A 15,951-nucleotide genomic window follows, 5' to 3' on the forward strand; every position below is an offset into this window, starting at 1 on the left:
AAATAATTTATATGGAAAGGAAACACATTCTCACATCGCCCATGAATTCCAAGATACATACACAAATGCATGCATATCTATTAAAAAAGGGAAATAACTTTTAAAACATTTTTAAAATTTCTCCTATGTAATTTTTTTAATGAGGCCCAAAATGTTAATGACCCTTCAAGGAAACATACAGCATAGTATGGATTACGGTATCCAGGAAGAAAAAAACTTTTTTTTTAAAGTCAGAGGGGAAAAAAAGAAATATTGAAACCTCAAAGTATTATAAAACGGAATGACTAAGTATTGATATTTATACAACAAAAGGCACAACTGAGATGAATCTAAGGCTTATGGGTAATAAGACTTATAATTCATTTTTATAGAATGAGTATCGGTATCATTTCTGTTTGCACTATCATCCTTATTATAATGGCTGTGAATCAGCCTAGTTCAGGTGTATTTCATTATTATGTATCAGACCAGCAGAGGTTTTTTATATGAAATTACTGTGCTTTTAAAGCCTGTCTTTGAGGCAGAAGGGTCTCATTCAGCAGAAACAGAGAGGCCTCCAAATACAGCAAAGATGATGTTTTTGGATGTTTGGAAATAAGAATATTAAATCCAGGACATAAACCTGTGTAAATGAACTGCTATCTTTAAGGATTTCACTCAAATAACACTAGTTTTTAAAATTTACAATGCTAAAAGATTTTGTACTCCATTGTTTTGGTGACATAGTTTATTTAACTTCATCCTGGAGAAGATCTATGTGGTTACCAAGAGTCAATACTAATTGATGGCATATAATCAATCAAATCAAAGTTTACTTATCTACTATATATTACAACTTATATAGATTGTATGCTGTTATATTTTTGAATCTGTGGCATGACTTATTTAGTACACATTTTGAGATTAAATAAATACACTCTATTTTATATCTTCACATTAAATTAATGTCAATATTTTTTCAGAGCCTGAAGAAATACTAAAGTTGAAAAGCCCTAAGTAGACTTCCTAATCATTTACTATGTTTTAATATAACCTTCTCCAGTCTAGGACCCTCCAAATATATTCTGCTTCAACTCACATAATTTGTTACTTAATGACCCATATTTTCCTTTGCTAGTTTTGTCATCTATTCTGTCATAATCCTCCCCTTTCATTCCCACTTTTGCAAGAGCACCTACAGATATTGAAAAACTAAAATCAGTTTTATTCATCTATTGCATACTGACCTGGCTTCTCCAGTTTGCATCTCCAACTGGTTTACCCATGCTTTGTACACTTCCACGGGACTTGTATTGATGACTAGGGATTTGTCATCCATTATGTCCTTTACCACTGATGACAATAGCTGACGTAGAGTATTCTGCCCTCGTGCACCTCGATTGAAGCTAACAACCATTTTTATGACAGTAGGATTTCCTGTGACAATATCCTGAATCTGATCTACTTTAGAACTGCAGTAAAGAAAATTAGCAACATTTATATTTTGACTGCAGACATCAAATCCATACTTTTTGCTTTTGTAGTGAGATTTTTTTTAAATGAAACCCAATTTTGCAACACTATTCTATTTAATGCAAGGATTAGTAAAATGAAGGTACATTTTGAAACACAAAGTATGATTTTGTGAAATTCAAATAATTTCTGCTGAAGTTTACAGCCTGATCCTTAAATCTACTTTAATATGATGCAAGCATCCTAAGTTGAGCAACTAGAAGCAACTTCCCACTTTCCCTGCCATGAAAAACCCATTATATCCCCTAGACGTGCTTAAAGGAGATATAATAGTGCATAGTTTTTCTCTATCGTGCCTATTCAAATAAGTATTAAAAAGTGAAGGGAGTTAATATGCATACTTTATTTCTTCTTCTAGAGCAGTTTTAAACAGCTTCAGAAGTAAGTATTCTTCTCGTTGATTAGAAGCATAATTGTACAGTGTGAAGATAACTGTATCCATAAACTTAGTGGATTTGTTCTGGGGCATCTGGAAGATAAGCTTTGCCAAATAAGTTGGATTAGTCTGTGGAAAGAATATTAGAGTTACTAGAATGGAACACCAACAAAAATGTATTTTTCAACAGACTATTTATTACTTATGAGAAATCTAAACTGTTCTTAACAAATATAAATTTATATTTGTACTAATGATTGAAAATTCTGTTGTAAAAGTGTTACCATTAGACTAGAAACCAAAATTAATTACATTACTCTACTTACATAAAATATATTGTGCCAAACTAATGCAATACTCTCACAGTCTTTTCAGTTTATATCATTGCCAGAACTAAATGTAATTACACCCAGATTTGTTATACACATTTTAATAAGAGCAAAAATCTTTAGATACATGACAATAATTTTTATCAGCTCAGCTTCAGTGTTGACACACTGATGTCAAGCTTCTCTTTCACTGCATAAGTAATTATAGCAATCTCTGAAGTTCAGACAGATGAATATTGCAAAGGCGTAATGTTATGTATAATATTGCAATCTGAAATCATTCCCTCCCCATCAGATGTCCAAGGAAATAGTCATAATTTAACTCCAAACAGCCCTTCAGCTTTGAAAAGGGAGGGACTGTGGTTGGCTTCCTCGTCATCTACATTCAACATTTGCTCTTCCACATCCTATCAGCAAAATTGCTTCACCAGCATTTTCACCAGATCTAAACACATCCCTGCAGCAATTCTGTTCTGGGTATTAAGCTCTCTTCCCACATATTATTCCTTGACTTCCAAAATTTTCTCAGACATTGAAAGAGTCGCTACTCCTACTAGATTAAATATCTGAGTAACCATTTTGTGGGGAGTGATAGTTCCTTGGCCTTTCAGTGATCTGCAGTCAGTGGGCAGGGCCATGGAAAAGAAATGGGGGAGGGGCTACATCAAAAACTAATTATATGATTATTTACCATGCATTTAATACTGTATTTTTCCGACTATAAGACGATACTTTTTTCTAAAATCCTTACCCTAAAAACTGAAGGGCGTCTTATTCAAGGAAGTCAGCCGAGAATCGCGTGGTTGCAAAACTGCCCATACTTTGTTTCTGCAGAGAGGCTTCCTCCTATTGCTAGCCTCCAATCATGAGTGAAATAGCTTGTCTCCCAAACAGACTTCCTCCAATCATGAGCCTGATGTAACTGACGTCAGCTGATGCTGAACAAACCAATTAGAGGAAGGCTGTTTGCAGAGACAAGCTATCTGCAGTTTCACTCGTGCTTGAATGTAATCAGTTATGCAAAAGAGCCTGGAAATAGAGCTGCAGAGAGACGGTTTCGACCTCCTCCCACCGAGTATATCAGGTAAATGTTAACTAATTACTAAATAAAAATGTGTTTTGCACTATCTTTAAAATATTGATTTTTTAATTTTGGGTTGGAAAAGTGGGGGTCGTCTTGTACATGGGGGCGTCTTATTGTTGGAAAAATAGGGTAATTCCCTCATCAGTCAAATTTATAAAAGGGATATATTCAAAACTTTAAGGGGTTGCAAATAGCTATGGAGCCTGAGGTTATGTACATGATCCAGATTTAGCACACTCTGTTCTCTATTAGGAAAAGAGAATGTAGCTACAGCAATATTTATTTATTTTATTTATTTATTAAATTTTTCAACCGCCCATCTCCCCCCAATGGGGGAACTCTGAGCGATTCACAATAAACATTAGAACATAAATATATAAACACATAAAACCATCAATTAAAACATAACTAAAAAGAAGAAGGAGAGATCAAGGGGATGAATACCTGAGGCTGAAGGCCGGGGCCTCTATGGGGCTAGCCATCCCCATGCTTGAGGTATTCAATAAATATGTTTAGAATAGGTCATATAATGAGCTTCCCAATTCTGGACTGATTCTAAAAGCTGCAAGTAAAAGGGAACTCTGGACCCCACTGCACATATACACAAACCCCAACTCAAAACCCCATTGCACATATACACAAAATCTCTCTATACATAATTGAGTGTAAGTGCATGTATATACAGTAGTTGGGGGAAATAGCCTGAAAAATGAGCACTGTGGTATAAGCCCCACCTTTTCTGAATGATGAATCATTATGTGCACATACAAAAAGGGTAGCGTTTGTGACACATTGAGATAAAAGCAGCAAGATCCTGTAGACACTCCAAGTGCATGTGTATTTGAAAAGTGCAAGAATGAGCAGCCTTTAGCACAAGAAAATAGAGATGAAACATGTTGTAGTGTTCAGCTCTATTAACGTGTGATTTGCATTCCAAGTGTCTGTGTGAAGGGGACTGAGGAGCTGGCTTCTGTCTCAATTACATTATAATGAGGTTTCAAAAACTGCTACTGCCAGAGCCAATAAAAAGGGACATTTATAATCCTCTACATTATAAATCCTCAGTTACTGATAACTCACCTGAAGAAGGTAAAACAAGTGCTGGTAGGCTTCCAGTTTTTTCCTCCTCTCTTTGCTTAAGCCTTTGATGCCTTGCTTTTCCCCAGTTACCATCTCTTCCAGCTGGTTTTTGCTTTTTTTGTTCAGCTTCTTGCTATGGGACACAACATCCTAAAAAATGAAAGCCAAGCCAACATTTCAAATCTGTTATCTGATACAAATGAAAGTTTTTGTTACAGTCAAATAAATTCATTTCAATATAGCATTTTGAGAGAAGTTCATAGTACGGCTCTGAGTCCTCATCAATGACAAAAGTAAAACCACTATGACAAAAATGTAACAACCCCTGAAAAGGAAGAGATTCAATGCTTAGAGCCAAGCTACAAGCTCCAGCAACAGAAGTGTAATGTCTTATGAGAGACAGTTTGAATAAGGTCTGGCAATGGAGGAGAGGAAGAGACAATGTAAGACTGGGGTTTCTAAACTTGAAGCCTGGTGGGCCCATCTGTAATTTTGAGATATCTTGTAGGTGCTTAAGAACACTGCTATGTGTAAGAGGGTACAAAGCATCAATTTAACAGAATGCCATACTCCCTCATCACTGCTTTACCTTTTTTTTTCCTGACAGGTTAGTATACAGTATTTTTCAATTAACTTCTGGTTTTAGTGCCCTTATTTTTATTTTCTAAGAAAACTTACAGGACCCATCTGAGGCCAAGTGACATTCTTGTGAATCAGCATGGATAGTGGAAGATTCTACTTAGCAGCATGCCAGCTTCCATCCACTCCTTTTTTTCAATTAGAAAAAATTGTTAAAAATTTAAAAAGTCATGGCAGCAAATCTGGCAGGAACCAAGAGAGGTATTCTCAGGCAGATTAGTGCTGATGTCTGTTAAAGCTGAATGTCTATTAAATTCAAATGGATGTAAATGGATGTAATTTACATAATTTGCATTACTTATGTAATTGGTTAGGTATGTAATTTAAGAAATTATGTCAACTGTGTCAATTTATATCGCTTCCATTATACTAATGATGTAATTGAAACAACTAACAGAATTATGTCAATTATCTGGACTGTTTCAGAAAATGACTTTGCGGAGTTAAAACTGACTATTTGGAGTTAAAGTCCAAACTGAAGTTTTGTCTGTTGCATCTAAAGTCCACTAATAGGCCCATACAATGAGGTTTTAATGTATGTAATAACTACTCCAGACATTGCACTTTTAGCTCCCTGTCGAACAACGTCTCTGTCCTTGTGATGTTGTTCAAGTGGAGGATATTATCCATTATGTCCTCCAACGCCCCATTTACAATGAGATCTGGGCCAAATTATTGATGGTAGGTGAACTCAAGGACTCAGACCTCCAAAAATTGAACTATCTTCTGGCAGATGTGTTTCCAACTGTCAGCAACCAAGTTGCTACTTTTGCTTCTCTGTCATTTAAACTTAGAAATACTTCAGTTCTTAGTTGTAGCTTTGGATTTATTTTGCTATAACCTTTTTATATCTAATACACTTTTTATTACTTTATTTTACAATCTTACTATTTTACTGTTATTTAATTGTATTTTATGGCACATTATATGTTATGACCTGTGGTTACAACAATAAATTTACTTACTACTACTGCAACTTTTAATAAAGAAGAACCAAAAGCAGAGGAGGAAATGTTTACAGTCTCACTTACTTACAGATGTATTCATTTCAAGAATTCTCTGGAAGATAGAGATCTCACAACTATCCTTGTCAAGAAAATATTAACAAATATTAATAAGCATTTCCTGATTGTATTGTTTCAGAGCGTTTTTACTTTAATATTTAATCAGAGAGGAAGAGCTTGCATGAAATCAGTAACACACAAGCTTACAGACTAAAGGCCAAATAAAAACAGGTAGTAAAAAGAGGAGGAAAAAGGAAACCTGGTTCCAATTATTAAAATTGTGAAAACATTAAGTTCACTAACCTGCAGTGTTATTCTGTTTTTAACCAGCAATCCTATTTTAATATCCATTAAGTTCAGATCTTTTTCCAGCTGTTGACTAGATCGGATATTTGTGACCACCTCTTCCCTTAGCCTTGTAACTTCCAGCTCTTCTTGAAAATCTAAATCACTCTGATCCATGAGATAAGTAAATTTGCGCAAGACATTCAAAGGAGGATTTGCAGAACTAGCTATAAATCAAGTAAACAAATTAAACATTACAGCACTCAGTTCCAAACAAAACTGCACCTGACAGTAGAAACATCTTTATTTAAAATATTCACAATTTTATTTATTATTTTAAAAATTTAAACTGCCAAATAGCTGAAGCTCTCTGGGCAGTTTACAATAAAGCATACTAAGAATCTATAATCTGAGTAAACAGATATACAACAAAATTAAATAAAATACAAAATAAAATACCATATAAACTAGACAGCAGCACAGTGGTCATTCAAAAACTAAACCAATATGAATTAAAATACAATTTAAAAGCCTGGGAAAAATACAAGTCTTCTCCTGGAACCAAAATTATACTAATGTGGGCATAGTCAAGCCTCTCTGGGGAGGGAATTTCATAAATAGGGTGATGACACCACAGAAAAAGCTCTCCCCATTGTAGAGGTCCACCTCACCTCCTTTGGTGAGGGGACCTGAAGGAGGGCCTCATTAGATAATCTTAAAGTCCAGGTAGTTACATATGAAAGAAAGTATTCCTTCAGGTAACTTGATCCTTAAGCCATTCAGGGCTTTAAAGGTCAAAAACAGTGTTCTGAATGAGTATGAATAACTGTTGCAAGGGTGTCTCTGTTCAAATAGGGCCGCAGTTGGGAAATCAGCCGAAGAATAAAAAGTACTCCATGCCACAGAGGCCACCTGAGCCTCTAGTGACAGTGATGGATCTAGGAGCACTGCCAAATTGCGAACCTGCTTCTTTAGGGCAAGTGCAGACCCCTCCAGGACAGGCAAGGCACCATTCAGCTGGAGAGATAAACCACCCACAAGCAGTACCTCCATCCTGTCTGAACTGAAAATTTATTGGCCCTCATGCAGTCCATTATCCTGCCCATGTACTGGTTCAGGACACCAACTACCTCACCTGTCTTAGGTGAAAAGGAGAGGAAGAGCTGGGAACATGCCTGTTGTATGTTTTTTTTTTTAAATCCGCACTCAATCGTGACCGATTCTGCGGCGACTGCCTGGACGAGTCCCTGCAGTTTTCATGGCAAGGCGTTTCGGAAGTGGTTTGCCATTGCCTCCTTCCTAGAGCGGAGCCCAGCTGGCAGACGCAGGAAGGCGGGGTTTCCGTTGCTTTGCGTCTTTTTCAGACGTATGTGACTTCCGCATTACCGGCAACTGGTCCCGTCTCCCGTGTAAGGCGCCGCCAGTGTTTTTCCTCCCATCGGGGTGAGAGTACTCATTTATCTACTTGTGGGTGCTTTCGAGCTGCTGGGCTGGCAGAAGCTGGGGATGAGACAGGAGCTCACTTTGCCACACGGAGCTCAGCTCGAACCTCTGAAGTGTCAACCATTTCTGGCTGGCAACTTCCAGCATCATTAAGCCGCTGCACCACCGCATCCCCACATGTTACATGTACAGCATCTAATTCCTTTATATAATATATATTCAGAAAATATTACTTAGCACTTACTCAATATTCTGTAATCTTCCCTAGCTTTGTTTGCTTTAAGGAATGCTTGAATCTTCACAATTTCTTCATTCTGAAAAAGACCCATAATATACCTTTTTACAATTGCTGCCCAGGAAACAACAGGCTCCAGCTGAACCCTGGCAAGACGGAGTGGCTGTGGGTTAATGGCTCCTCTGTATCCGGGACGTTGTCATTGTTGGTGCTGGATGGGGTAGCACTGCCCCAGACAGACCCAGTGCGTAATGTGGGGGTCCTCCTGGACTCACGGCTCCTGCTCGAAGAGCAGGTGGCAGCCGCGGCCAGGAGCGCCTTTGCACAGCTTCGGGTTGTGCACCAGTTACGCCCTTTCCTGGATCAGGATGCCCTTCAAACGGTCACTCATGCCCTTGTTATCTCCAGATAGACTACTGCAATGCGCTCTACATGGGGCTACCCTTGAAGAGTATCCGGAAGCTTCAGCTGGTCCAGAATGCAGCCGTGCGAGCAATTTTTGGGGTTCAAAGAAGGACCCATATAACACCTTTGCTCCGTGAGCTGCATTGGGTACCGGTTTGCTTCCAGGTCCAATTCAAGGTGTTGGTTATCACCTTTAAAGCCCTACATGGCATGGGGCCAGGCTACCTGAGGGACCGCCTCGTCCCCATGATTTCAACCCATCCCACCTGATCTCACAGAGAAGGCATGCTCTGGACCCCCTCAGCAAAAGAACTCTGATTAGCAGGGTCCAGAAGGCGGGCCTTCTCTGCTGTAGCCTCCACCCTTTGGAACATCTTGCCCCCGGAGGTGAGACAGGTCCCCTCACTCCAGGCCTTTCGGAGGGATTTGAAGACTTGGCTCTGCCATCTGGCCTGGGGCGGGGAGGGAGGATGTCAGAAATGGGGTTGGCTAGCCCCTTAGTGGCCTGGTGTGGCCTCTATTGGCCTCTTGGATTTTTTGATCTTTTTTCTATCTGTGTAAGTGTGGTTCTCTTTTTATAACTTTTAATTATGTATTTATGGTTTTAATTTGATGTAAACCGCCCAGAGTCCCCCATTGTGGGGAGATGGGCAGGGACAAGTCCACTAAATAAATAAATAAACAAACTGGCTGCAAATATTATTTTTTGCAGTTGGTATTCTCAGTTAAGAATTACAGCTATTTTTCATAGTAGTTTTTAATTTTGCCCCTCCTTTTTAGTCTGTCCTGTGATATAGGGAAGATATGGAATTTATTGTAGGCAATAAAAATCAGAGGACCTATTTAATAGGAAAACAAAAAGGAGGAAAATCTTACATGATTTTTGAAATATTGTAATCGTTCCTTGTATGCTCTTCTTGCTAACCACATTTTGACCCATGACTGAATCTGAAAGCCGAAGAAGAATGAAAAGATATTTTACATGATCAATATTTAAACATCCTTTTTTTAGCATATTCTTAGTTTTTATTAACGTTATTTTTAGTTAGTTTGAATAGATTTTAATACACATGTATGTCACATCTCAAATTAAAAAGTGAACAAGAAATAGCATCATTGCCCTCAAGCCTGTGCAAATTCTCCTCTTTCAGCCTGTAATCCCAAATACGTTTGGCTTCAAATCTCAAATGAGATTTTCACAGTTCTGTTTGCACAATTATACATATTCCCAATGAAAAGCAGTCAGATGGCTGATATCTAGTTCTTAAAAGTAACTCTAACAGGCATAATTAAACACGTTCTTGTCCAACTTGCCCAATTTTTGACATTTCATCAGTGACTTCATCCCACATGTTTCATTGGGCAACTTCAAAGGTGTTACAAGCTGCAGAATACCTGTCACATTTACAACAGAATTTTTTAAAAAGCAGCTGAAGCAAATCAGATATAAGCAATTAAAATGTAGGAATTCAGAGAGATTATTATGCCATAGCCACTAGGTAATAGCAAGAATACATCATCCTGAAGTTAGCTTTGCAACTCATCATGTACAAGATACATTTACCTTGATAACAGAGGCAACATTTCTTTGCAACATTTGAAGTCTTTCCGAGTAATTTTTCTTTTGTTTATACCCTTTCCAAAATGCCTATTTAAAACACAAGAAGTATTAGCAAAATGGCCAGTTCTAAATTAATTCTAAACCCTCTCTAAGCATAGCCAACTTGCCACATCCCTCACTTTTTGCTCTTTGACTCGCAAACTTCAGAATGGACAGATTTTTCTTCTTCTTCAGATAAAAAAAAAAAAAATTATATTGTGCTCTTAGAAGAGATACAGAAATGTACCTCTATTAAAACGTGAGAGGAAACATGCTTTCCAACAGTCATTTATAGTAAGCTTTATTATCAGTTTGCAACTACATCATTCCAAATGGATGGGTACTAACAAAAATCTTATGAAATTGGGCACTAAAACATACGCTGTAATGATTGTTCTTCAGCTGCCAAACAATGTACAGCATAGAATATATACCACATTGCAAGAGTAGTAAAGATCTGTTTTTGGTCAGGCAAGACTGACCAAAGATAAAGACTGCCCATTGAAAATGTTTGTCAGTTACGCCTGGTAAAACCAGTTTCCCTTCACAGTATATACTCTGTCCCTGATGTAATTATTAAAAGCAGAACTTTTAATAATTAATTGCAGCCATTAATTGCACATTTACATTTACAAGAAAACCTTATCTGTACTAATGAGAAGTTGGGGTGCTGGGAAACATAAAGAGGGAACACAGGTGCTAGGCAGAGGCATGTGCAGTATTTGTTAATACTCCATTAGATTATTATCCATCCAATACCAGAAACATACTACCTGTATTTTTATCCCTGATGGCTCCTGGGCTTGGAGGTATGCTTTTCTCTCTTTATATCTTTTCCTGACTAAAAATCCCCTTGCTCTAGCTTGCAGCTGAATGATCAGGTCCTCATTTGCAAACCAAAGCTGTTCTCTGTTATAATTTGATGTGATCTGGTTGACTATACCCTACAAGAAAAAGATAAATGTAAGGAGACAGCCAAAACGTAAGTAACCCAGCAAAGCCCATATTGTTTCAGCACTTAACTACACTTCACTTTCCACCCAGCCTGACCTAATCTTTTCCTCATTTAGTTTCAAAACTTGTTCAAAAGGTCACATGTGACTGATCTTTCAAAACTGCATTGATCATGTGGACTAAATGAGGATGTTTATACTACAGACACTTATGTTAAGGATATTGCCATTAGAAATACAGTGGTATCTCGGGTTACGAACGCCTCTGTTAACGAACTTTTCCGGTTATGACCAGCTCCGGCTGCAAAAATTTACCTCGGTTTGCGAACTCCGCCTCAGGGTACGAGCAGGATACGTGGCCATTTTCCCTCCCGTGACATGGTCCGCGGCCATTTTTCCGCCCCTGACACGTGGTCCGCGGCCATTTTCCGCCCCTGACATGTGGTCGTAGGGAGGGGGACTCCCCCTCCAAGCAATAGCCACCTCCCTGTCCTCCACGCCAGAACGGATTAACGGTAATTTACAATGAACCTTATGGGGAAATTTTCTTCGGGTTGCGACCAATTCAGGTTGTGGCCAGAGTCATGGAACGAATTAAGTTCGTAAACCGAGGTTCCACTGTATGGCCGGCAATTCCATACTTTACAAGTGCAAGATGCTTGAGTTCCTTTTCTTTGCAGCTTGGGGGAGGGAAGCTTAATTATAACTCTGGTTCTTCTAGTGATCTGCATGTTTACACCATTAGGTTTTTTGCCTACATAGAGGCTTGTTCATGGAGTTCTAGAACTTATTTTCTTGATCAAATGCCTTGATTTCTGCTATGAACTTGCATGAAGCACTAAGTCAAGCATACTAATATGCCATGCTAGAAGTCTTAGGCATCTTATAAAAAAGCCCATGGCACAAACTTTACAACAGAAGGATGATAAACTAGGATGAATAAAACCATCACTGGGTCTCCAGTACGTAGTCAGCAGTATCCCATATCATCTTGGCAATTACTCTGGGGTACAAAGAGGTGGGAAGAAAGCATCAAGCAGTATCTCTATCCACAAATATAAATGTCTCACAGAGACCCATCACATCAAAGTGGCAAAACTGAGCCAGATGTTTGTGTGCATCTCCCTTGTGCAAACTGAAGGAGTGTTAAGAAGAAAGAATGTTTACAAGTAGTGCTTCCTTGATTATATTCTAAATTCTACTGGACACTGACATGCCACTAACTTCAAATTAAAAAGCAGTATACTATGAAGGAGCCATATAACAATTAGCTGCACCTAACAATGCACCTGCACCTAGGTCTTGGACCTAAAAATTAACTTTAAAATATTTAAAATACAAATTTGTGATCTGAACCATGGCAATATTTGTAGTCTATTTTTGAGCTTCTCCTTTGGAATAGTTCTCAAAATAAGCATTTGTGAATATTAAATAGGAACTGTTAAATAAGTAGAGGTTGTTTTTTCATTTTGATCTTCAGAACCTACAGTAACTGTTTTGACTGACTGATTAGATTTATATTCTGCTTTTTATTCCAAAGCTCAAGGTGATGTACGTAGCACTCCCTCCTCCTCTTTTTCCCTACACCAACAATCCTGTGGTAGTGTATTGTCGAAGGCTTTCACGGCCGGCATACAATGGCTGGTGTGGGTCTTCCGGGCTGTGTGGCCATTCTGGAAGTTTTGTTTCCTAAAATTTTTCAGGATTGGGATCCCCTCACTGCCGCAGGAGTATACCACATACCATGCAGTTGCGGGCAAGTATACATCGGGACCACAAAACGCAGCATCCATACCAGGATAAAAGAACACGAAAGACACTGCAGACTACAGCAACCAGAAAAATCTGCAGTAGCTGAACATGCTCTCAAGCACACTGGACACAAAATCCTATTTGAAAACACAGAGATACTGGACAACACCAACAGCCACTATACCAGGCTATACAGGGAAGCCATTGAGATTCACAAACACCAGCACAGTTTCAATAAAAAAGAGGAGAGTCTAAAAATCAACAAAACCTGGCTGCCAATCCTGAAAAATACAGCCTGCAAAAGGTCAACGAACTCAGCTCAACCACCAGGACGTGTGAACAGTTCACACAATGAACTTGCTAATCACCCCCAGCAGCCCCTCGTTAACAATTCAATAGAAGAAAAAACCCTGCCTGATCCCCAGGAAGATACACACAAATGCTGACACCAAAACAAGCAGCCACTCAGTAACCCAACCCCCCCACACACACCCCCAATCCCCCCCCCTCAGATCTCTATAAATACCCACAAAAGGGTCACATCACCCTGGGCACAGAGAGAACTGCTCCTGTCTGTGCTCCTGCACTCTGAAGATGCTGGTCACAGGTACTGGCGAAACGTTAGGAAACAAAACTTCCAGAACACGGCCACACAGCCCGGAAGACCCACACCAGCCAATCCTGTGGTAGGGTGGTCTGACACTGAATCACTAGCCCAAAGTAACCAAATTAGTTTCTGAGGCTGAGGATGGACTTGAACTTGAGTTTCCTCACTGTTAGACCAACAACCACTGCACCACATTGACTCTCTTTTTTCCTGTGGAAGCCTACAGTAGTAACAACGGAATTTCTTTTTACTTGTTAATTGTTCACAAAATATAACATGTGCCATTAAGATTAAATATACTAACATGAAATATAAATAGAAATCTTATTTCAAATCCTATAGAAATTATGTACTGATACATGATTCTATTTGTGCTGCATTTCATCCTTTGATCACTCCGGTATTCACTAACACCCCCTCTGCCTCTTATCCCTAATAATAACAACTATTGCTTCTACAACATCTTACCTGAATCTCTTCCCCAGTGAGCCAGGAAGTTTTGGGGACAATTCCTTCAGGGGGAACACATGTACCCTCTCTACTTTCTTCATTGAAATAATAATCATAGCTACCTTGAATTAAAAATTTAATCCATGGGCCTTCATCAGGATCTAAACATGTCAAAAGCAATATTTTTATTGGTTACATGTTGGTGAAACACATAGATGTATTTTAAGTCTCTACCTTATACTACTTCAACAAAAAAGTACACAATGTATGAAATATTTTTTCTTGGTACAAGAAAACTGGATCCACTCCATAAATTGATAAGACAAAATGAAGAACTAGGTCTCTGGTCCCAAAAATTGGGAGTAGGGTCCATGTTGACCAATGGTATGTCACAAAGCTTCCACAAAGGGGCCTTTTGAGAGAAGAGATAAATGTACAACATATAGATAAAGGCCTTATCCAGTATCAAAAATAAGGCATTTCTGTGTGTGTATCTGCATGGATACGTGCATTCTTCCTGTACAAAGCAAGTGCAAAAGAATTTACCTCAAAGTTGCTAAATGCATTTCATATGGGCTCACATCCCATGCATACTTTGAGAGTTGAGATGACTTGAAAGTAAGAGCTGGTTTGCATTACTGCTTTCCACTACTTGCCCCAGATGCTTCATGGGAAGCAAACCAGTCACAGAAAGAAACAGGATGTTGGGCTTAGTGACTCACTGATTTGACCCAATAACGCAGTTCCTGTTTAAACAGCAAGAACAGTTCCTCCACCATGGGATCATAATTCTAATATCTTTCATACAGAAAGCACGTAAACATATGCCATTTGTGGGCAATATTGCAGGAGTGAAAATGAGTAGAAAAAAACAAATGGGATTGTGGAATACCAGAACTACCAAACCAGAAGCAGCCATTCTGAAAGAGAGTTCAAATGGGAATAGCTCCTGAGGCATGTGGAAGATAACTTTAATTTTCAGCTTAGATCAGGACTTCAAAGGAACAAACTATGCCTAATTACCATTTGACACTCACTAAATCAAAGCATCCAGAACAACTTCAAGAAATATTTTGAGTCTTATTCCTGGACTCAGTTTAATAGTTTCAAGGACGAGCAAATACATGATCTATCTCTAACAAATGTTTAATGAAATATTTAAAGAAGTAGAGTGCTGGAGTGCCTCAGGAGTTTTATATATTTTCTGTGCTGTGTAAAATGGCATAGACAACAATACCTTTGGTTTTTAAATTTTTAGCTTCCTGTAAACTTTCATAGTAGATATCAGCACACTCTGGAACAGCTCTCAGATTGAAATTAGGTGACTGTAAAATTCCAATGATTGGTGCAGAGTCATCTTTTTCTAAACACTGGTTTATCATACATATCCCAATAGCCACTAAAGAGTAGAATCAAAGAAGTATTAGTATTGCACATTTCCCATAATATCTTACAGAAAAAATGGGCAACCTGCAATCCCAAGGCCACCCACGGATCTCAAATTCTTTCTGTGGCCCCTCTAATCAGGACAGCTGAAAACTCAGGACAGGGTCTCAATAAGTTACAGTGGAAAATAAATGACAACTGTAATGTAAGCCCCAAAATAGGCATATTAATTATGTGCAAATTAATCCTACCTGTGTGATATAGCCCCACACACATTGCTTTCCTCACTCCCCCCCCCAATACTAAAGGTTGTCTGCCCTTGTTTTATAGAGAAGCAATGGTACTAACTTACAGGTAGTCCTCAACTTACGATGGCAATTGGGACCGGAATTTCCATTGCTAAGTGATGCGGTCATAATGCATGACCACATCACTTAGCATTGGCAGTCTCTGCAGCCCTGGCTGCCATCATTAACTGAATTGTTGTTAAAAGGTAAGTGGCTGTTGCTGGGTGGGGTGAGGGAGTGAGGGGGTGCACAGGGGTTCCAGGGGAGGGTCAGGGAAGGTGTGTGAGACACGTGCCATGGCAAGGGTCAGGGAGGGTGCATGAGAAGCACTGCGTGGGGGTGTGGCGTAGGTCAGGGAGGTGTGCGGGGGTGTGGTAAGGGTCAGGGAGGGCATGCAAGTGGCTGGCGTGGTGTGAGCACAGAGGGGATGAGGGAGGGTGAATGGGTGGGGGAGATTTATCCCAGTGACTTGCAACCTCCCCTGCCAGCTTCCCCATTGACTTTCTGGGGATGTCTTTCTGGTG

At 39.1% G+C, this 15,951-nt stretch overlaps 1 protein-coding gene across 2 annotated transcripts in view; it reads right to left on the reverse strand.

The window, feature by feature from the left end:
- Positions 1-15,951, reverse strand: part of IQGAP2 (IQ motif containing GTPase activating protein 2) — a 148,633-nt gene that overhangs the window by 28,679 nt on the left and 104,003 nt on the right. For both annotated transcript variants that reach the window (XM_088130170.1, XM_088130169.1), the window contains 10 exons: positions 14,992-15,153; positions 13,773-13,915; positions 10,766-10,936; positions 9,957-10,040; positions 9,269-9,340; positions 7,997-8,066; positions 6,328-6,536; positions 4,382-4,531; positions 1,854-2,017; positions 1,227-1,451 (listed from right to left, as the gene is read on the reverse strand). In XM_088130170.1, the coding sequence (XP_087986296.1) occupies positions 1,227-1,451; positions 1,854-2,017; positions 4,382-4,531; positions 6,328-6,536; positions 7,997-8,066; positions 9,269-9,340; positions 9,957-10,040; positions 10,766-10,936; positions 13,773-13,915; positions 14,992-15,153 (1,450 nt within the window). The remainder of the gene's footprint in view (positions 1-1,226; positions 1,452-1,853; positions 2,018-4,381; positions 4,532-6,327; positions 6,537-7,996; positions 8,067-9,268; positions 9,341-9,956; positions 10,041-10,765; positions 10,937-13,772; positions 13,916-14,991; positions 15,154-15,951) is intronic.

Source organism: Python bivittatus, unplaced genomic scaffold (genome assembly GCF_059951505.1).
Source record: "Python bivittatus isolate LINGU-HERP-01145 unplaced genomic scaffold, Pbiv_v1 ctg000850_np1212, whole genome shotgun sequence".
Lineage (NCBI taxonomy): Eukaryota > Metazoa > Chordata > Lepidosauria > Squamata > Pythonidae > Python > Python bivittatus.